Raw genomic sequence first — 22,925 nt, forward strand, 5'->3', positions numbered from 1 at the left:
GGGGAAGGCCCTTTCCTGTTTCGCGAGATCCGCGTGTAAGAACTTGACTGGCTTGCACATTTTTTTCTCCCCAATTTCGATCTTGTCTCATCGCTGCAACTCCCCAACGGGCATGGGAGGCGAAGGTCAAGTCATGCGTCCTCCGAAACATGACCCGCCAAACTGCGCTTTGTAACCCAGAAGCCAGCCGCACCAATGTGTAGGAGGAAACGCTGTTCCCCTTACGTCAGCCTGCAGGTGCCCGGCCCACCACAAGGAGTCGTTACAGCACGATGAGCCAAGTAAAGCCCCCCCCCCCCCGGTCAAACCCTCCCCTAACCCGGATGATGCTGGGCCAATTGTGCGCCGCCCTATGGGACTCCCGGTCACGGCCGTTTGTGATTCAGCCCAGGATCAAACCCAGATCTGTAGTGATGCCTATAGCACTGTGATGCAGTACCTTAGACCGCTGCACCACTCGGGAGGCCCACTCCATTGCTTTTTTTTTTATACAATTAAAACACATTAAAGTGATACTATCAGGGGTAGGGCAGCTGAGACAGACAGCTGTAGTCAAATGTTGATCTTTCTGTCTCTATGAGATTGTTAGCAGCCTTAGAGAGAGGAGGGATGGGACTGGTACTAGGAACTGTTGGCGCTGTTATCAGAGGCATCTGTAGAGGAAATGAGTGTGTCTGACTTCCAATTTGCATTGGATTTCGTTATTATTCATGTGTTACCTTCCCACACCTCGGCCTTGATGAATTGCAGGAAATTGTTGGCATTTCAAATGGACTGTAGGGCCTCCTGTACTGCGCAAAGATGTTTGCTTCGTTTTCTTTGACCTCTTTGGCATTAAGGGTTTTTCCTATGGCACAGTGAGCCAGCCAGCCAGATGGAGCCGTCGAAAGTCGTTTCCTCTCATTCACCTCCTTGCATTTGTTATGTCTCTGGAGAGTTTAGTCTCCTCTTCTCTATAAAAAACAAGGTGGAATTAAAAGAGGCTTAGATGGGGGTGTTCAGGGCTTGTTCAGCTAGCACGGTGGAAACACAGAGTTGAAGGAGAATTATGTGATAAAGAAATGCTATTCTGGATGGAGGGTTCAAAATGCTCAAACTTGGACTGAACTCCACTGGTTAGTCAGAAATATACTAACTTTATTAGGTGCATCCCAAATGGCACCCTATTCCCTACACAGTGCACTACTTTTGACCAGAGCTCTATGGTCACTGGTCAGCAGTAGTACACTATATAGGGAATATGGTGCCATTTGGGATGTAAACTTAAACAACTCTTCAGTAGAATCAGCAAAAATCGAATAAAAATGTATTGGTCATGTGCCGAATACAACAGATGTAGACTTTACAGTGAAATGCTTACTTACGAGCCCATTCCCAACAATGCAGAGTTAAAAAGTAAGAAAAATTCTCATTTTTTTTATCATTAGGCCTACGTTTTAATGTTTTTATTAACCTACCATTATTATAATCAAACTCCCCTTCCCCAAAACGAACAATGAGAACAGAAGTTGAGCACGGAGAAACAATTTGAACTTCATGGGAAAGTGTGTGTATAAATACCCACGTTTTTATACTCATTGATAAAAGAGTCCTCGCTGTCTACTTTTAGCTCTGTCAAAAAAACTGTTTTGTGAACTGTTACAGCTTAAGTCCTCAATTATATTTATTGAGCATTTACTATGTGCACTACTCGAGTCGCGTCCCAAGTCCCTAGTCTTCGAGTCCGAGTCCTTTATACTCAAGTCATGAGTTGAGTCACAAGTTCCTTGGTAGTCCCATACGTTGCTGTCCAACCATTTTATACAGCTAAATTTCATTATACTGTTGCACATTTGTAAGGCTAAAATATATAATACAGCTCTCTAACATTTGCTGTTGTAGCTAGTATGTAGCAAGTCGAGTTACGAGTCATAAAAATCTGGACTTGAGTCCAACAACAATGCTTAGTACTGGCATTGGTTCCCTTGTTGCTAAATCACATGAGACAGTATGCATTCAATGTCACCAGTTTATGTCAAATCTTCCAATCAAAATGTCATTCAAATAAAAAAGACAAAAAGATACAGCAGGTGGCCCTAGAGGTCAGAAAACAGTACAATTTCTATCTAGCTACACTTCATACTGAGCAAATCCCTCCTGCAGCGTTCTACAACAACACGACCAAGGTGGCAGTGAAGACGCTGAAGCCAGGCACCATGTCAGCGGAGGCCTTCATGGAGGAGGCGAACCTCATGAAGACCCTGCAACACGACAGACTGGTGCGCCTCTACGCCGTCGTCACCAAGATCGAGCCCATCTACATCATCACAGAGTACATGTCCAATGGTAACACACACACACACACACAGAGTCCAATTCCTACAAGACAGACCTCTTGGTTTCAAACACTGTTATGTGGCCAGCATGGACTGTATTCATCAATACATACCATTTGATGTTACATAAGTTACATAAGTGTTCTGTAATCACCTATATTTTCATTGGTTTGGTTTCTATCCCTCAATTTTGTTTCTTTACCTTTTGTAGGTAGCCTCTTAGATTTCTTAAAAAGTGAGACGGGCTGCAAAGTACAGCTACCGAAGCTAATCGATTTTTCTGCACAGGTAATGCATGTTCTTCTTACATCTCTCGGTCTCAGTGATTAAGCGCATTGCTCTTTATAGACCGTTTCCTTTTAAGAAATAGATGCTGATGTCACTTTTTCCATTGGTCAACCAGAAAGAGGAACAGAACACCATGGTTTTTGTTTCACTTAACAAATGAGTTGCAACAAACTTAGAACATCCAGTGGTCCCTCACACACACCGATCAGAGTCTCTCATGGAAGAAGAAGAAATGTGCTTCAATCAAAGTCAATACACAAAATGATGATTAACATGTATCATTGATAACGTGCCTCCCCAAAGAAGTAAACTACCAAAAAAAATATGAAAAATAAACCAAAATTCCTCAGGCCATGTCAGTACACCGGTTGTGGTAAATTCAGAATAAACTTTAAATTAGATCATTGACAGAGGTATGGTCAGTTCTGGGGAAAACTGCATCAAACCACAGTTGCATATCCTCTTAGACAAAGTGAAAGAGGATGCCAGTTATTAAATTAAACAGTCGTCCCTTTCCACAATTGGACAACCACTCAGCTCAGCTCACTTAAACTTGTTGAGTACTAACCAAGTCAAATGGTTGGTAGCTAATTCAATTCTAACCAGACGTAAAACACATACATTAACTATGTTATGCAGCATTGCAAATTACCATACTGAATTTTTGTCAGAAGAGGAGGAGTCTAGTTAATAACCATTTTTCAGTATTGTTTTATGGGAACAACAACACAAGTCAGTCAGAGAGTCTGAAAGCTCTACCGAGATGGGTAGAATGCTCAATTGAGTTCCATTTTAGGTACTTCATTAATCCCTGGGGGGAAATGTCATCCTTTTTCAGATTGCAGAGGGCATGGCGTACATTGAGAAAAAGAACTACATCCACCGTGACCTGAGAACAGCCAACGTCCTGGTGTCTGAGAGTTTGCTTTGTAAAATAGCTGACTTTGGTCTGGCCAGAGTCATTGAGGATGACCAGTATACAGCCAGAGAGGGTAAGCTTCCAGTCTGTGTATGCTAGAATTAGTCAGTACAGTATTACACTGGCCAAAATGTTTTTATGATAGCCAGTGTTAACTTTGTGGCTGTGGTAAAAAAAAAATTAAAAAAATCATGCCAATCAGGAAGCAGAGGTCAATATCAGCAATGTCAGAAGTAAAACTGCTATCAGCGCATATTGCATAGTTAATACAGGCCTGGTTTGTACAAGAACGTTTCTGTCAGCAATCCAAGCATGTAACGTTACTTTGTTTTTCCTCCTATATCAGTGTCAGAAACTCTTTCGCCATCTGTTTGTCCATTACAGGAGCTAAGTTTCCCATCAAGTGGACAGCACCAGAGGCCATCAACTTTGGCTCCTTCACTATCAAATCAGACATGTGGTCCTTCGGAGTCCTCCTGTATGAAATCATTACCTATGGAAAAATACCTTATCCAGGTAATTACATGCAACCTTACACACAAACACGTTCATATTTAAGACTAGCTACTCAAGACTGATTTCCCCACATGCTGCAAAATTTGGAGCTTGAATGCACTCAATAATAGGTGAGCACAGATATTTATCGCCATCTTCTGGTTAATGAAAGATGTTGCAAGAGATCATAGAGATTTTTTTTGCTTTGATGGCATTTATTGTGATGCCTTAACAAATACCAAAAATCTGACTATTGCTCAACCATATTCCCCACATAAGAATCGGTCATGTTTGCTTCTTTCAATTTAGGTCGACCTGCTATTCAGAGTTACTGCTTCTTCTCACTTCTGATTCTTTCTGTTCCTGTTTTCCTTTTTCAGGGATGAGCAATGGTGAAGTGATGACATCAGTGCAGAAAGGTTATAGAATGCCCCGCCCTGAGAACTGTCCCAACGAGCTCTATGACATCATGACCACCTGCTGGAAGAGCAAGCCAGACGACAGGCCCACATTTGACTACATCCAGAGTGTCCTGGATGACTTTTATACCGCCACTGAGGGACAGTACCAACAGCAGCAGTAGGAAGTCAATGTCTGAGTCCCAAATGGCACCCCATTCCCTTAATAGTGCACAACTGTTGGGCTCTATGGTCAAAAGTAGTGGACTGTATAGGGAATAGAGTGCAGTTTGGGGTGTAAAATGTCTGCTAATGTGCCGGTTTCTTCAATCCACCAGCAAAACAATCGGTTATTCCGCAGAGAGAGATATTGTCGGACACGTTTACTGCTTACTTATTTGTTAAGCAAGCTAAAGATTCACCTTTGAGTTCAACTTCATATTGAAGTATAAACCTACTAATGTAATGCAGGCTTTTTACAGAGAATGATCACATTAATAAAATGTACTGAATTTGTTGCAAACATGAAAAAGAATCAGCACATTGAACAGCACAAAATGTACAATTTACCACATATTTATTATAACTTTAGCCATAGCTTGTTGAATTCAATCAGCAGATTGACCAGTACTATTAAAGGTCTATTTTTATTTGAGCTGTTACATTAAGGTACATTCATTGATATTAAGCAGCTTATCTTTTGGACTATGTTCATGTTTCTGTTTAATTGTATTAATATTAAGGCTGTCACAAGAGTCTAACAAGTTACTAATGTGACGTATATTTGTTGTGTTGTTTTTTTACAATGAGATTGATGTGAGTGACATGACCATGTGTGTGATTACTGTGCTCTGAATAAATGCAAAAAGACCTAAATCAATAAAATATCAAACATTTTTGTCCAGGTCGTGGTTTAAGTAGTAGAGCGTGTCAGCCGTTTCAAAGGTCTCCAGGGGTTGTGTGTGATGTCATTTGAAGATGGAATTGATTTCCTGAGCAGATCATTAGAGGTGATGGACTTCAAAAACACGGAAGATGATATTGATAGCAGGGCGTTCAGTACGGAGAAGAAGAAAAACAGAGATAGTTAGACGACGCAACATTGTATCTGTCCCATTATGACGTCTGTGTGTGCATGGGCAGCACCATCCACCTCGCCAGCTTGTAGTCCTAAAAAATGGAAATTAATACCTCTGGTTCGTTCAGCCATTCCAATGTGGGAAATGAATGGGGTTTTGGAATAAAAGCCAAAAACAAGGTTAACACAGACTTAGGAGATCTGATCCACTGAGTATACAAAACATTAAGAACACCTGCTCTAGACTGACCTTGTGAATCAAGGTGGAAGCTATGATCCCTTATTGATGTCACTTGTTATTTCCACTTCAAATCAATGTAGGTGAAAGGGAGGGGTTAAAGAAGGATTGTGTGTGTGTGCCATTCAGAGGGTGAATGGGTAAAACCAAATACTTAAGTGCCCTTGAACAACGCATTGAGGCGGTTCTGGGGAGGGGTGCAACTCAATATAAGGAAGGTGTTCCTAATGTTTTGTACACTCAGTGTACATTTTGTTTTATGAGATCATATCAGTCAGTTAACATGACCTTTATGAATTATGAAGACTGTGCGCTTTATGTGCTTGTTTTGATTACATAAATGATCATTTCATAGAACAAAATATAAGATTTCCTAAGCCTGTCTTTACCACAGACCTTTTTTCCTGAGTTTAAATGAAACCATGCAACAAAAACATTTTCCCATAGGCTTTGACTAACGGGCCATGGCGAAGTCAGCCTCTGTTAGTGTCCACAAAAAGACGCCATTTCTCTAGAGGCCATCTCCATTTTCTACTGCTTCTATGAGTTGGTAAACAAACTGAAATGTTGTATATTGCCCCCTGGAGTGTGTTGTTTGAACAGGTATAAAGCCCAGGTCGGAGATTTACTGCCACCTGCAGTTATGGAATGTTTGCTCAAACTAGTATAATTCATTGTCGGATCCCTCCTGATGACCTGGATGGAATCATGTGTTCCTTCCATAACCCATAGGAAGTCCCACTCAGTTGACAACTTCAAAATGGTCAAAGTCCTTAATGGTGCTGCCCATGCTAAAACAGGCTTTTGGGCAATAGTGCCCTCTATTATTCTCTATGGGGAAAAAAGTAGGGTGAATTCGGAATAAGGGGGACACTTTTGCATTTTCTTTTGTAGTCTCTTGACATCTATCCAACATATTAGCCAAACACATGATACATTTCTGAAATCGTCAAGATGTTTTCCTAATCACACACAAAACATTTATATAATATTCACAGGAGGCATGACGTGTCCACTGAGTCAAAACCAGATTTTCAGTTTGCATTTGGTAGACTGGGACAGCAGGTTAGATAAACTGGGACACCATTATTACAGTCCTAATTGTACCCCAATGACAATTATATTCAATTTTGTGTGATTAGGAAACATCTGAGGATTTCAGAATTGTATCATGTGTTTGGCTAATATGTTGGATAGATGTCTGAAGAGGTTACAGGAGACCGAAATATAAAGAGTGTCCCACTTTTTCTGAATTCACTCCAATAACAGTACTACGATAACAAATGTATAGGATATAGTACTACAATAACCAGAGCGCTGTCTTACCCAAGAGGAGAGGGATGGCCCCTATTGTAAACTGGCTCTCTTTCCTCCACTGGAAATGCCTCTAAGACTGTCCCATTTTAGCTGCTCCATGCTGTCCTCCTTTAGCTATCAGCTTTGGTTGGTAAAGCGGGACAAAAAAAAAAAACTGAATTTCAAAATTGAAACATAATATTGGCAACTTATGTATTTTGATGCACCAGTACATAGTATGCACATTTACATCACATTATTTATGACAGTTTCATAACCTCAACCACAGATGTTCCATTATATTGACCAGATATTCCATTGGCCACTATGACAATGAAAATCAATCAATGTTTTCAAAAAGGCAGTTGGGGGGGGTGCAAGATCAGCTGGGACCATTCTAGCCAACGAGAGGCCAGAGACGCGTGTGAACAATCACAACGGTCAATGGTATCCGGGATCCTTTGGATTTCTCTACCCCCTATAAGGCTGACATTTAAAATGGTTAGCCAGTTAAGGTGACAACCGCTTTGCACTGGACCGTTTGTTTCCGATACCTGGAGGGGGTCGTAAGAAGAGCGGACCGGGCTCTCTTCCAGGTATGCTGACAGCGGCAGATGAACATCTGGGCCGAGGGTATGCTGACTTCCTCTTGCTCAGGGAAGAGCAGAGGCTCGTAACCCAAGGAACACTCAAAAGGGCAAGAGACCAGTGGCCGAGCAAGGAAGTGTGTTGCGGGTGTACTCCACCCACACGAGTTGCTGGCTCCAGGTGGTGGGGGTTGGCAGATGACAAGGCAACGAATAGTCATCTCCAGGTCCTGATTGGCTCGCTCCGACTGGCCGTTAGATTGGGTATGAAACCCGGAGGACAGGCTGGCCGATGACCCAATGAGGGTGCAGAACGCCTTCCAGAATTGGGACGTGAACTGAAGACCACGATCGGAGACCATGTTGACCGGAAGTCCATGGATCCGGTAGACATGCTGTACCATGAACTGGACTGTTTCCTTGGCTAAGGGTAACTTGGGAAGGGGAATGAAATGGGCGGCTTTGGAAAACCTATCCACTCCGTAAGGATGGTGGTGTTGCTATCGGACGGAGGGAGACCAGTGACAAAGTCCAGGTATATATGGGACCAAGGGTGGTGAGGAACAGAGAGTGGTTGAAGGAGGCCTGCTGCAACTTGCTGCAGAGTCTTACTCTGTGAGCACACAGTGCAGGCGGCGATGAACGTGGAGATATCAGGAACCATAATGGGCCACTAAAACAGTTGTCGGAGGAAAGCCACGGTCTGGTGGGAGCCGGGATGGCAGATAAGGATAGAGGAATGAGCCCATTCCAGGACCGGGGACCGGGCAGATTCTGGGACAACCGGTTAGCAGCCCCCCTCCCCCCCGGTGCCCAGTCGATCAGGGGGTTGTGACTCTGGAGCCATGACAATCCCAAAACCACAAGACTCAATGAGCAGAAACTTAATTGACTCACTGGGCTTACCTGACACTCACTGGAGTTACCTGACACTCGCAGGTTGATGGGAACCGTATTGTGACCCTACCAATAGATTGTCCGTCCAATGCTCTGGCGTCCATGTGAATGGAGAGGGGTTGTGTGGAGATGCCCAGCTCCGACACCAGGGTAGCATCCATAAAGCTCCCATTGGCCCCAGAGTCCATGAGCACCCAGAGAGATTTAAACAGGTCACCCCACAGCAGGATAGCATGGAGAGGAGTGTGAGTAATAGGAGATGGGAGCCTGGTATTTTACTGGACAGGTGGATATGTAATGTCCTGAAGTACCACAATACAGACAACTTTGAGCTCAGTTTGCGTAAACGTTCCTCAGGAGATAATCTAGCCCTGCTCAGTTGCATGGGCTCCGGAAAAGGCGAGGCGACAGTCCTCAATGATTCCCGGGGGAACTCGGGTGACATCAGATTCTCTCTGGAGTGCAGGCGCCGGGGACTTCCTGGATTCTTTGGAGGCGAGGGGGAACCCGTGGACGAGTGAGTGTCTCCGGGAACAGACCTCTCCCTGCTGCGTTCCCGTAACCGCCTATCGATCCTTATGGTCAGGGCTATGAGGGAGTCGAGGTCCACGGGCAGCTCTCGGGCTGCGAGCTCATCTTTAATTTCCTCAGATAATCCATGAAGGAAGGTGTCAAACATTAATTGAGTTGTTTAAATATAATGTTGAGCTCTCTTTGTGCATACCCATTAACAAGAGTTCTGTCCGTGGTGTTGAATGCACAGTGTACTTTTCCCTCCGTGTAGTTCATTGCATGTTTAATAATGAAAATACCTACCAAAAGGAGAACATGGATGTGGTTTATTTCTGTGCATCTTTAAAAAAGTAAAATAAGTATCATATCTGGACATGATTTACAGTAGATATATCTGTCGCTCATACACATGATGTATAATCCTGTAATATGATTCTGGCCCGGGAAGGCAAATATATATTCTAACGTGGCCCACCATGGAAAATAATTGCCCAGGCCTGCTATAGAAGAACAGACTTATCACCATGCACCTTTCTTTGCATTATAAATTACTTTCCTAGCCAGCACTGTTATGCTATCCAATGATTCTTCAAAGTTTTAAAAACATTATCACGATCATTCATGGCCTTATTACATGCTTCAGTCCACCAAGGAACTATCCCTCACTGGAGTAGCCAATAAGGCAGCATCTAACATAAATGAATTCAGAGTCAGCACAGTCTTCTACCGACACCTCCATTGACAATTTATGATTCTCCTTCTCACACAAAGTGTAAAAAGTTTCCCAGTATGCCTGGTCAAATCACCAATTTATAACCAGTTCCCTTTTCTGAAAACATACGTCAACATCTATGTTGCACATGACTGGGAAATGATCACTACCTATTGTGAATTCTATCTTCACATTCCACTCACATATTCCAGCAATGGAGGAGGACACTAACGTAAAAATCTAAAAATGACGAAGTACCTCTAGTCACATTTAACCTTCATTTATACTAGCTAGTCCCTTTCGCTCCATAAAACTTTCAACCACTAAACCATTGGCATCTGTGGCATTGCTGCTCCAAAAGCTGAAATCTCCACACCACATCTCCTCATCACCTTCACTGAATTTCACAACTATATCTAATTCAGATACAGAGGTGGGTTTACAAGGATTATAGTAAAAAACAATGTGATATTACCCCCTTCTCTCCACTGCCACACGCTTATGTTCTTTGAAACCATGTCCTACACCTTCTTTGATAAATGTAGCACACCCACACCCAGAGATAAAACCAGGGATAATATAATCCAATTAAGTTTAAGCATTTTTCTTGTATACACACCACGTCCGGTAAAACATCTAAATCACGTTTAAACTTCTTATATTCTTGTCAATTGGCTATCAAAATCCCAGCATTCAATTTAAGTGATAATGCCCTTGAATTGACCCAACACAAATCTAGGGTTGCTACCCAAGCCGGCTAGTCATTTGTTCTATCGGTTCGGTTGCCAGAGTCGTTCAGTCTTTTTATTCTGCATCTATGTACGCGACCCAGTCGTACGTTCTAAATGTTCCATTGCCATACTGGCTGGCAACATTCTTATCCCTTGCTTGCTAGCCTGCCAACTACGGCTAACTTACAGTCACGTTAAACAGTGCAGCCAGAATAACAACAGTAGCTGCATTTCCATTTGTTTAAGCTGTTTTCTAGTGACCTTTACTTGGATACAGCCATAACAATGAGCTAATAAGGCGCGATTTATCCTGGCATAGAAAATGTGCTCTCGTCAGGACACTGTTGTTCAGAGGAGCTAGCCAACAACACAGCTAACACAATCACTTCAAACTGAAGCTGGAAAGACTGGAAACTAGCTGCACTTAGTTTTGTTTGACCTTTTTTTTCAATTGAAATGTCTGTGTGTGTGTGTGTGTGTGTGTGTGTATATATATAAAATGCCAGGTAATTTATGATTTCGACTAGCTGAGAAACACTGCCTGCCTGTCTGTCTTATCCCGTCATTATGGGCCAGATGGAGATCACATGTTAATATTGAAACAATGTTTCAAATGTCAGAGAGACAGACAGCAAGGTATATTCAAATCTCTGCTATTGAAAACTACATTTCATTCCAGAAGCAATGCGAGATCATGTCTAGATGCTTCTTATAGTGGAGATCTAGTTTCTAAATTACCTGGCTGGGCTGATGAGACAGATTGTAGTCAGATGGAACAGAGTAAATAGGCATTTTAACATCATAGATTTAGCCTGTGATAACTTGTGGCATGGCAGAATGCATTTATGAATTTATTTAGGAAAGCAACATTTTTTATTTAGATGTGTAGTTCCTTGCCTTACTCTGTTGGCAACCGGTTTATAAAAACAATAAGTAACCTCGGGGTTAGTGGTATATGGCCCATATAAATGAGATGTGCGTTGCTAAGAACAACCCTTAGTGAGGTATATTGGCCATATACCACAGCCCCTTGGGCCTTATTGCTTAAACACGGAACACCATAATACTATTTATCCTGATCATCATGTAAACTTTGGTTCAGCATCCAATGTATTATTTCTACTGTAACTTCAGAAATCTCCAGAATGTCTTTGGCTGCCTTCACTACTTATTTTATTTGTGCAGCCCTGCTCTTATGTGGAGCAGTCATATTGATTGCCCTACACATGAAGGCCAAGAAGTCTACATGATCTACTACCATGGTTCTCTCTAATCAAGCATTTATGCTCGCATATCACATTAACAATCGGCTGAGGTTCCACTGCCATCCTCTGAGCAGCCATCAAGTTGTCTGGAATATTTTGTATATTTGTTATTCACTTTCCGAACAGCCTCAGCATAGCATACATTGTCATTTTGTACTTCTGCGCTTCCGTGGCTTTGTTGTACTTCACATCATCCATACGCAGCACTATGTTCTCAGTCACAACATTTAACTTTAGAGTCAGGCCCACAACTCCCATACTCATGATCCCCACCACACTCTGCACATCTCATTTTACCTTTGCACACACACATTAGCAACATGCCCCATCCGTTGGCACTTAAAGCACCGAAGTGGAGGCGGCACGTACTCTCTAACCTGATAAGTGAGTGATCCGAGCTGCACCCTATTCGGTCGATTCACCTCAAATTGTAAGAACACAGTTTTAGTGTCCACTTGGACTGCCACTCTTCTTGCTTTTCATCCTCTTCACATCGATAACTTTTCCTCCTTTAGGGCAAGCCTTAACATCTTCCATGGTCATTTCCAATGGCATCCCATCAATTACTCCTCTCATTTTAATCATAGCACCTTGAATGTGACATTTCACCCGACCCCCATTTAGTGTGTTCAATTTCAAGACATTCTCCTGCTGAATTGTACTATTTGCAATGATTAGGACCTTCCCATGACCCATTGGTTTGGCATCCTTAAATCAACCCAATCTCTTCCCTAATTGCTTTCGTCAAATGCAAAGGATGGAAGTACTTACTTACTGGTTCTGGGAACACTACCATGACTGTATAACCTTCTTCTCCAACCTCTTTGTCAAAGAGTGGTCCTGTTCTTTACTGGTCTAGTATCAACACTACTCATCGTTTCTCCAGCAGTATTCATCAGGGGCACAACTTTCACTTGGGCCTTTCTGAAATTGCATTTTAATTTACACCCATTTTTATAATTGGAATGTGATACAAAATAGGGCAACTGTGTGCTTTAGGACCACTCCGTTTGGAGTGTTTATCCAACTGAAGAAAAAGTTCCCAAACCAAAGTTGCGCCCCTGGTATTAATTTCTCTGTCATGTCATTGCGATCTCTTACTTATGTTACTCCTATTTACAACATATGTAAATAGCTGATCGTCACTGGTTTTATCATTAACAATAACCCTAATGCTACCATCTGCCTTTTTTTAAACCTTTATTTAACTAAGCAAATCAGTTAAGAACAAATTGTGTTTTTCAATGACGGCCTAGGAGCAAGTAACTGCCTTGTTCAGGGGCAGAACGACACATTTTTACCTTGTCATCTCAGGGATTCGATCTTGAAACCTTTTGGTTACTAGTCCAACGCTCTAACCACCTGTCGCCCCGAACCAAGTACAGTTATGCTAACTAACTAACTAACTAACTAACAAATTACAACTTCTTCACACTTTCGGGACACAACGCCGGCTGAGGAACGCTCCGCTGTCCTTTAAATATGTCACTCATTGCTTCAAGCCACACCCGGCCACACCCAGCAAACGTACCTCAACGTCTGTTCAAGAACGTTGAAGAACGTTTTGGGGTAACGTGTCGTTCAGAACAATCCGTCACTCAACGTTGCAGACGTTTAATCGAATATAACGCACCCCAGGATGACCGATGACATTGCGCAAAATATGAACGCGAGTTGAGACGACTACCTGCTTTGGAACGTACCAAAAGTATAGCTGTCAGTGGTCGGTCACATGACTTTCTGAAGCTGGCCGCGCCCTGTAGGGGGCTCGTACAACATTCTGGATGACAGTCAAGAAAGAACCAGGCAGCAGTGTGCCACTGACGTCTAGGACAAGTGAACAGCATCTCTGAACTTATTCTTCCATTACAACATCAGCCCCATCATGGACAAGGACGATTTAATACTGTATGTATATTATCTGACTGTATACCTCGCTAGCTACTACTGTCTATGTAGCTAACGTTAAACCGACTGGCTAGCTAACCATTTAGTTCATAACGTTACAAAAAATGCAATCTACCATGAGGACACGTGTATTGTGTTGTTTGTGAATATCATGCTTGATATGTGATATTAGTTAGTTAGTTACCTACCGATGACCACGAGCAGCGGCATTTCTGTCAAATTAAAGTATTGATAAGTGATGAAGATTGTGTCAGGGTTCATAAATGGAAGCTACTACATAAAGCATTTATGTGACTGGCACCATGATGTTGCTTGAAAAAGATCTCACGATCATTTCACCAGCATCTCATTCAACCGTTGTTCCACTGTGTGCAGCTGATAACAGAAAGAGGGACTTATCTTCTGTGATCACCTGCTCCTGTACAGAACACTGTAGTGTGCCCAACATGATACCGTGGGAGGGGAGGAGTAGCCCTACCCCTGATAAGAACTAATTGTTCAAATTAGGAAGAATGTTACCGACTTAATGTGTCGTTATGTGGGTTATGGCTTTTGTTTATATCAATTTCTAAAACATCCATCTTTACCATTTCATTTCAATTTTAGCCCTAAAGACTTCCCCAAGCTGAAGAATGATGCATTCCTTCTTGCATGCCGTGGCCAAGAAACCCCTCATGTGCCTGTGTGGTGTATGAGACAGGCTGGACGTTACCTACCAGGTGGGCCTCACACTCTCATTAGTCTCTCTAGACACCCGGGTTGCCTCCCACAATTTTCAAATGTTCTGGCTTAACAAGTCTGTACATAATAGAATGTCAGTTTGGCATACAGGAACTACATCACTGCCTGGTTTTCTATGTTTACCAATGACCTGCCACTGGCATGAAACAAATCATGTGTGTCCATGTATGCTGATGAGTCAACCATATATGCATCAACAACCACAGATAATGAAGTCACTGAAACCCTTAACAAAGAGTTACAGTCTGTTTAGGAATGGGTGGCCAGTAATAAACCGGTCCTGAACATCTCTAAAACTAGTAGCATTGTATTTGCTTCAAATCATTCCACAAATTCTAGACCTCAGCTGAATCTGGTAATGCATGGTGTGGCTGTTGAACAAGTTGAGGAGACTAAATTACTTGGTGTTACCTTAGACTGTAAACTGTCATGGTCAAAATATATAGATGAAATGGTTGGAAATATGGGAAGAGGTCTCTCTGTAATAAAGACATCACACTCTAAGTTCTGCAGGTTCTAGTTCTGTCTAATCTTGATTATTGTCCAGTTGTGTGGTCCAGTGCTGCAAGGAAAGACCTAGTTAAGCTGCATCTGGCCCAGAACAGAGCGGCACGTCTTGCTCTTCATTGTAATCAGAGGACTGATATCAATACTATGCCTGCCAGCTTCTCTTGGCTTAGAATTGAGGAAAGACTGACTGCATCACTTCTTCTTTTTATAAGAAACGTGTTGAAAATCCCAAATTGCCATCAGGTGTCTTTTCACATTCCTCAAATCCAGAACAAATGAAAGAAAACATACAATATTATATAGAGCCATTATTGCATGGAACTCTGTTCCACCTCATATTGCTAAACAGCAAACCTGGTTTAAAAAACACATAAAGCAACACCTCGTGGCACAACGCCTCTCCCCTATTTGACCTAGATAGTTTGTGTGCATGAATTGATATGTAGGCTACGTGGGCCTTTCCATTTTTTTTTTATGTAGTTCTGTTCTTGTCTTAATGTTCTGTATTATGTCCTGTTTCATGTTGTTTGGACCCCAGGAAGAGTAGCTGCTGCTTTTGCAAAAGCTAATGTGGATCCTAATAAAATACCAAATCCGTCTTTATCCGCTTCAATAAAATACATAATTGTAGCTAGCGAGATGGAGATCAGAGGTTGTTTTTGCATTTCTCAAGAGGTTAGTTTGCATCAACTACCTTGACTTAAACCACTTTGAATTCGAATTGGAACATTCTGGCATGTCTGCCTCGTGAGTCGTCTGTCTGAGGTGGACCCACCCCTGATTTATTTATATTTTTTATTGAAGTTGCCGAAAGGGTTTGTCATAGAAACCAGATCCTCGTCACTACTGTTGCCTAGGGTCGTATCTTCGAGATTACACTCATGTACTTCACTGGCCTAAGAAACACACATTGAACTAACACTACAAATATCAGTAGGTTTTTGTTGTTGAATGGACCTATCCATCTCTGTTGCTGTTGGTATTCACATGTAAGCTAACCTATTTGTTTGTAGAGTTCCGTGAGTCCAGAGCGGGAAAGGACTTCTTTGCAACATGTCGATCACCTTCAGCCTGCTGTGAACTCACTCTCCAGGTAATCATTGCCTGTGTTAAACCAGCACGTTTTACTACTAAACATCTTAGCATAGATGGAGAACACTCACTTCATTTTTTTCTTCTTACAGCCATTGAGACGTTTCCCATTTGATGCTGCTATCATCTTCTCAGACATCCTGGTTATCCCACAGGTAAGAGATGTCCTGTCTGAGGCAGATCTTTCTTTGCCTTTAGTTCAATCACAAGTGTTGTGCTTCCTCCTCTCTGCATACTAAACGAAGAGAGAACCTGCTGGCAAGAAGGTCATCTATTTGTGTAGTATATTGATAGGAGGAAGCACATAACTCAGAGACCGTATACGTTATGCTTTTAACCGGTTAATGACTCTGTGTGTGTGTACCTGCTCCCAGGCCATGGGTATGGATGTCCAGATGGTGGCAGGAAAGGGCCCTACTTTCCCAGAGCCCTTAAAGGAGCCAGAGGACCTGCTGCTCCTGCAGTCCAAGGTGGATGTCAACAAGGAGCTGGATTACGTCTTCAAGGCCATTACACTGACGCGCCACAAACTGGAAGGCAAGGTCCCTCTCATCGGCTTCACTGGTGCCCCGGTGAGATGGAACACACACACACACACACACACACACACACACACACACACACACACACACACACACATGGTGAGAGAGAACACTTTTCAATACAGATTGTATTGGTTACTTCAATAGTCAAAATACACTTTTTTTCAGCCTTGTGTCATATCTTGGTGTTCTTAGACTAGAGGCTTCAGTAAAGTGACCCATATCATCATCTGTTTCTCCTGTAGTGGACCCTGATGGCCTATATGATTGAGGGGGGAGGCTCAACAACCCAATCCAAGGCTAAGCGCTGGCTGTACCGTCACCCTGAAGCCAGCCACCAGCTGTTAAAGATGCTGACTGACATCATAGTGGAGTACCTGCTGGGACAGGTGGCTGCTGGAGCACAGGTAAGCAAGACCCCATGGGAGATTGTGTTCCAGCTGTGTCTTACTGCTAGCCCAGAGTTCTTGCTCATGGGGAAATGATCAGGTGAATAGAGGGTAGATAAGTTTATTTACAGCACTTAATTGGACAAGGAGAAGATGTTCATGAATGGCATGAAAGATCTGATAGCTCAATATCTAGGAACTGCTAGAATGTTGATTTATTCATGTAGGTTTCTTTTAGGGCCCCTATCATAGACACATTATACAGGAGACACAGTCCTGTCTAGATACATGGCACATTATTGTCCAGTCTGTTCCACCTTCCCTGTGTTTCCCCAGGCCTTGCAGGTGTTTGAGTCCCATGCTGGCTGTCTGGGCCCAGCGGAGTTCCAGGAGTTCTCCCTGCCCTACCTCCGAGACATCGCCCGTAAGGTCAAGGATCAGCTGAAGGAGTCAGGCCAGGATGTCCCCATGGTGAGCCCACACAGACTGTCCCTTCTTCATGTTCACACAACACCGACATCCTCATCCTTTTGTTTGTGGATTTCATGTCACTAGATTTTCAAGACAAGCTTTTGTTCATCATTATGCTTAAAAAAAAGCTTACTTGTCTTGTGGTGCGATAACATGTGGCCAGTGTATTGTGATATTTCACCAGTAGATGGCACTATACTGTCAAATATTTTCCTCTACAGACTTGTCATCTGGAGTAGTCAGAAATACATTTGAGTTTTTTTTTTTATGCCTTGAATCATTGTATGGCGTGTCATCGGTCTCCAATGTTGACATCGGTCAATATTTAACAATTGTTTTGTAATTAGTTTTTCACTGCAGTGTGTCTTTAAAGTTCCCTGGACTGTATCTCCCTCATGTCCTTTATGTTCTGTCACAGATTGTGTTTGCCAAGGACGGCCACTATGGTCTGGAGGACCTGTCTCAGTCCCACTATGAGGTTGTTGGTTTGGATTGGACCATTGACCCTCGCTCAGCGCGGTAACAAACATTAACCCTTTTCACAGAAATCAGATCACGAGCCATTTCCCTAGACAGTCAGTGACCGAGCCAACATTTGCTAAAGGTATTGTGTCATATGTTGAAATTGGATTGGATTCACACTCTTTTGTGAAAGGTTATATTTATCTTGTCAACAATAAAAACAGGTGGTTCGGTCCACTGTTGATTGAACTCCAGGTTAATACACCTTTGGGAATAAAGCCCTTGTCTCTGTGGTTTCAGGGAGCGAACTGGAGGAAAGGTTAGCCTCCAGGGGAACATGGACCCCTGTGCGCTATATGCCCCCAAAGTACGTTTTTTTTGCGATCCAAGAAATATATATTGGCGAAATGTTTCAGTACCAAGGTACTGTACAGTAAAAGCACATTAACCAGCAACTGTTGTTGTTGTGCCAGGCACTTGCTGCTATAACTTACACACGATACAGTGCCTTCAGAAAGTATTCAGACCACTTGACCTCTTCAAATCAAATTTATTTATATAGCCCTTCGTACATCAGCTGATATCTCAAAGTGCTGTACAGAAACCCAGCCTAAAACCCCAAACAGCAAGCAATGCAGGTGTAGAAGCACGGTGGCTAGGAAAAACTCCCTAGAAAGGCCAAAACCTAGGAAGAAACCTAGATAGGAACCAGGCTATGTGGGGTGGCCAGTCCTCTTCTGGCTGTGCCGGGTGGAGATTATAACAGAACATGGCCAAGATGTTAAAATGTTCATAAATGACCAGCATGGTCGAATAATAATAAGGCAGAACAGTTGAAACTGGAGCAGCAGCACGGCCAGGTGGACTGGGGACAGCAAGGAGTCATCATGTCAGGTAGTCCTGGGGCATGGTCCTAGGGCTCAGGTCAGTTGAAACTGGAGCAGCAGCACGGCCAGGTGGACTGGGGACAGCAAGGAGTCATCATGTCAGGTAGTCCTGGGGCATGGTCCTAGGGCTCAGGTCAGTTGAAACTGGAGCAGCAGCACGGCCAGGTGGACTGGGGACAGCAAGGAGTCATCATGTCAGGTAGTCCTGGGGCATGGTCCTAGGGCTCAGGTCAGTTGAAACTGGAGCAACAGCACGGCCAGGTGGACTGGGGACAGCAAGGAGTCATCATGTCAGGTAGTCCTGGGGCATGGTCCTAGGGCTCAGGTCCTCCGAGAGAGAGAAAGAAAGACAGAAGGAGAGAATTAGAGAATGCACACTTAGATTCACACAGGACACCGAATAGGACAGGAGAAGTACTCCAGATATAACAAACTGACCCTAGCCCCCCGACACATAAACTACTGCAGCATAAATACTGGAGGCAATTTGTTATGTTACAGACTTATTCTAAATTGGATTAAATAAAACAATTTCCTTAGCAATCTACACACAGTACCCCATAATGACAAAGCGAAAATCGGCTTTTAGAAATGTTTGCAAATGTATTAGAAATACAAAACAGATACCTTATTGACATAAGTATTCAGACCCTTTGTTATGAGACTTGAAATTGAGCTCAGATGCATCCTGTTTCCATTGATCATCCTTGAGATGTTTCTACAACTTGATTGGAGTCTACTTGTGGTCAATTCAATTGATTGGACATGATTTGGAAAGGCACACACCTGTCTATATAAGGTCCCACAGTTGACAGTGCATATCAGAGCAAAAACCAAGCCATGATGTTGAAGGAATTGTCCGTCGAGCTCCGAGACAAGATTGTGACGAGGCACAGATCTGGGGAAGAGTACCAAAAACTGTCCACAGCATTGAAGGTCCCCAAGAACACAGTGGCCTCCATCATTCTTAAATGGAAGAAGTTCGGTACCACCAACACAATTCCAAGAGCTGACCGCCCGGCCAAACTGAACAGTCGTGGGGAGAAGAGCCTTGATCAGGGAGGTGAACAAGAACCTGATGGTCACTTTGACAGAGCTCTAGAGTTCCTCTGTGGAGATGGGAGAACCTTCCACCAATCAGGCCTTTATGGTAGAGTGGCCAGACTGAAGCCACTCCTCTGTAAAATGCACATGACAGCCCGCTTGGAGTTTGCCAAAAGGCACCTAAAGACTCTCATACCATGAGAAACAAGATTCTCTGGTCTGATGAAACCAAGATTCAACTCTTTGGCATGAATGCCAAGTGGGACGTCTCGAGGAAACCTGGCACCATCCCTACGGTGAAGCATGGTGGTGGCAGCATCATGCTGTGGGGATGTTTTTCAGCAGCATGGACTGGGAGACTAGTCAGGATCGAGGCAGAGATGAGCGGAGCAAAGTACAGAGAGATCCTTGAAAACCTGCTCCAGAGCGCTCAGGACCTCAGACTGGGGTGAAGGTTCACCTTCCAACAGGACAACGACCCTAAGCACACAGCCAAGACAACACAGGAGTGGCTTCGGGCAAGTCCCTGAATGTCCTTGAGTGGCCCAGCCAGAGCCAGGACTTGAACCCGATCGAACATCTCTGGAGAGACCTGTAAATAGCTGTGCAGCCATGCTCCACATCCAACCTGACAGAGCTTGAGCGGATCTGCAGAGAAGAATGAGAGAAACTCTCCAAATACAGGTGTGCCAAGCTTGTAGTGTCATACTCAAGAAGACTCAATGCTGTTATTGATGCCAAAGGTGCTTCAACAAAGTACTGAGTAAAGACTCTGAATACCTATCAAAATATGTTATTTCAGGGTTCTTTTGTTTATAAATTAGCAAAAATGTCTGAACATGTTTTTGTCTTATCATTATGGGGTATTGTGTGTTGATTAATGAGGGAAAACATCTATTTAATAAATTTTAGAATAAGGCTGTAACGTAACAAAATGTGTAAAAAGTCAAGGGGTCTGAATACTTTCCGAAGGCACCATACTTTCAAAAGTGATGCTTATTTGTCTCTGTCTATCTCTACCTATGCAGGAGCGTATATATGAGATAGTGAAAAAGATGCTGGAAGGCTTTGGCACCAGAGGGTACATTGCCAACCTGGGCCACGGGCTGTACCCTGACATGGACCCGGAGAACGTGGGTGCCTTCGTAGAAGCTGTCCACACTCACTCTCGCCACCTCCTCAACCTCAAGTAACACCCCCGTCACCTGGCAACATTGACCGCAATCATCAAACTAGCAGCGAAGCAGCACCCAAAAACCAAAGCAACATTGGCTTGGATTGTAGAGACTATATCATGTATTCACAGTAATCCCAAGTATGGAATCCCAGGACAGATCAAGACGGATCTTGTCCAATTCTGGATGTTTTTCTCTTTCTGAAGAGAATACTTCATGATGTTCTATAGATAATCCTAAAACAAACAAAACACGTTGCCACAGTGCAAGACCTTGTAATATTTCATATTATTCATGTGTACCACTGATCTGTTTTATTCAGATGTAGTGCACCTAAAATTGAAGAAACAAGTGTACCTTATCAAAACAACAGTAGTGAAGGAGATTCAATGTGATTATCTTTTTTTCAATGTGATTATATTTTAATTGGACCTGTATTTCAAATGAATCAAATAAATTATATTGGATTTCTATTGGATGTGTTTTGCCTCTAACACACCCTAATCGGGAACTATTGGCTCATCTTATTGTGCCCTCTAGATATTGCGCTCTGCAGTTCACTCCGGGTTTTCTCTAACCAGCAATCTTCCATCTACACATCGACGGCAATACCACTGGTGCTTGCGATTACTATGGAAACCCATCAATTACAAATGAGATGTAGCGAGGGAGTGGGGGTCGGGTGTGGCTGGCATACTGTACATGATTTTGTTCAAGCCAGTTTAGTGCCAGAACTAATCTGTCCGGACTTAATTTGTTTCCACGTTGAACAAACACATTTTTGAAATTGGGAAAAGGCTCTATTTTATTACTGCTTTTGGCTTAAAGGGAAGTGATTATCATTACAGACTGCATTTTACACAAGGCATAAAAGTAGTTAATCCCCATGGGTGTTTTTCTATGAAAGGCAGCTAAGTAGTAGAGAGAAGTAGATCCGTACAAATCCATTTGTTTTTGTTGTTGGAATGGTGGGAATAGGATTCCACAAAAACATTTAGTCACGTGATGTTTTGAGTATTGGACTGTTTTTCTCCTTGTACGTATGCTCCTCTGTAGGTTGAATTGAGCATTTTCCCTACGTATGGTTAAGGTCAGGATTGGGAGAGGGGAAGCTGATCCTCCATCTGAACCTAGAGGAAACTTGTGTGAAACATGGCTTGGGGAAGCGGTTCAGGAGGCTCCTGGTTGGATGGACGACACTCAGCAGCTGTCGTGGCGGCGGTGCTCTCCTTTTCATTTGGACACAGACGACACATTGTCACAATGCAGGATTAGACTGACCTTGATTGTGTTGTGAGGGGCTGTTGCCTGTAAACCGCTGGGAAAGTAAAGACAAATAAAATATATATTAAGGCCATACGACTCGAGATGCTGTCACTCAGCGCTTCGTTGTTTAAGGACAAATAGCAAGGCTATGGTTTCTTGTTTCTTCTAGAAGTGTGTATATGTTTTGTATGTATTTGTATAAAGGTGTGTATATGTTTGTGTGTGTGTGTGTGTGTGTGTGTGTGTTACCTCATGGGGTTTTCAGGCATTATTTTTAATTGCAACAATGAATCTTGTGCTCAAAAAAAAAAGCTCAATCCCCCAAGGTCTCCTTACGAAGAGGACCAGGGGGATGGATTGAGGTGGGGGGACTCAGGCTCAATCTCGCAGCAAATCAGCAGACCTGAAAATCCAATCTTCTCCTGGAGACAGCAGGCTTTACATCATTTGTCAGGGACTGGTACTATCAGAGCTTTATCAGATGGGAGGGTATGGGCTGCCTTTGTGATTGATTTGAAATATTAACATAAGGCAATGGAGAAACTCAAACCAGACTTCTGACTGTATGTAGGTGAGGAGTTGCAGGCTGGCACCAATGTTACTGTAGCCGCTGTAGAAAAAGTGAAGACAATATTTCGTGGCAATGCAATGGGATGGTGACACTGTCTCTGCACTGCCCTGTGGATTCCATCTTGGGACAAGTGCT

The 22,925-nt window shown here is 43.0% G+C and overlaps 2 protein-coding genes and 1 long non-coding RNA gene across 5 annotated transcripts in view; 2 read left to right on the forward strand and 1 right to left on the reverse strand.

The window, feature by feature from the left end:
• The window catches only part of LOC115103073 (tyrosine-protein kinase Lyn-like), a 21,547-nt gene extending 16,236 nt beyond the window's left edge, over positions 1-5,311 (forward strand). The window contains exons 9-13 of the mRNA XM_029623690.2: positions 2,143-2,325; positions 2,527-2,603; positions 3,442-3,595; positions 3,907-4,038; positions 4,398-5,311. Coding sequence (XP_029479550.1) covers positions 2,143-2,325; positions 2,527-2,603; positions 3,442-3,595; positions 3,907-4,038; positions 4,398-4,600 — 749 coding nt within the window. The 3' untranslated portion in view covers positions 4,601-5,311. The remainder of the gene's footprint in view (positions 1-2,142; positions 2,326-2,526; positions 2,604-3,441; positions 3,596-3,906; positions 4,039-4,397) is intronic.
• Positions 5,049-13,925, reverse strand: LOC115103075 (uncharacterized). Of its 2 annotated transcripts, none has more exons than XR_003859533.2 (3): positions 13,829-13,925; positions 7,058-7,169; positions 5,049-5,433 (listed from the first exon to the last, which is right to left on the reverse strand). It is a non-coding gene; the product is annotated as an uncharacterized LOC115103075 (long non-coding RNA). The 2 variants fall into 2 exon arrangements; XR_003859532.2 differs by lacking the exon at positions 13,829-13,925 and adding an exon at positions 13,034-13,410.
• On the forward strand, positions 13,459-21,426 carry urod (uroporphyrinogen decarboxylase). Of its 2 annotated transcripts, XM_029623691.2 has the most exons (10): positions 13,459-13,640; positions 14,247-14,359; positions 15,905-15,984; positions 16,076-16,138; positions 16,358-16,555; positions 16,771-16,932; positions 17,251-17,385; positions 17,804-17,904; positions 18,148-18,214; positions 20,807-21,426. In XM_029623691.2, the coding sequence occupies exons 1-10, from the start codon at positions 13,618-13,620 to the stop codon at positions 20,969-20,971; spliced, it is 1,107 nt and encodes a 368-aa protein (XP_029479551.1). In that variant the 5' UTR covers positions 13,459-13,617; the 3' UTR covers positions 20,972-21,426. The 2 variants fall into 2 exon arrangements, with proteins under 2 accessions (XP_029479551.1, XP_029479552.1); XM_029623692.2 differs by lacking the exon at positions 18,148-18,214 and having other exon boundaries at positions 20,807-20,921.
• Positions 21,427-22,925: the final 1,499 nt, after the last annotated feature.

The sequence above is a fragment of the Oncorhynchus nerka genome, linkage group LG20 (assembly GCF_034236695.1).
Source record: "Oncorhynchus nerka isolate Pitt River linkage group LG20, Oner_Uvic_2.0, whole genome shotgun sequence".
NCBI classification, from domain to species: Eukaryota; Metazoa; Chordata; class Actinopteri; order Salmoniformes; family Salmonidae; genus Oncorhynchus; species Oncorhynchus nerka.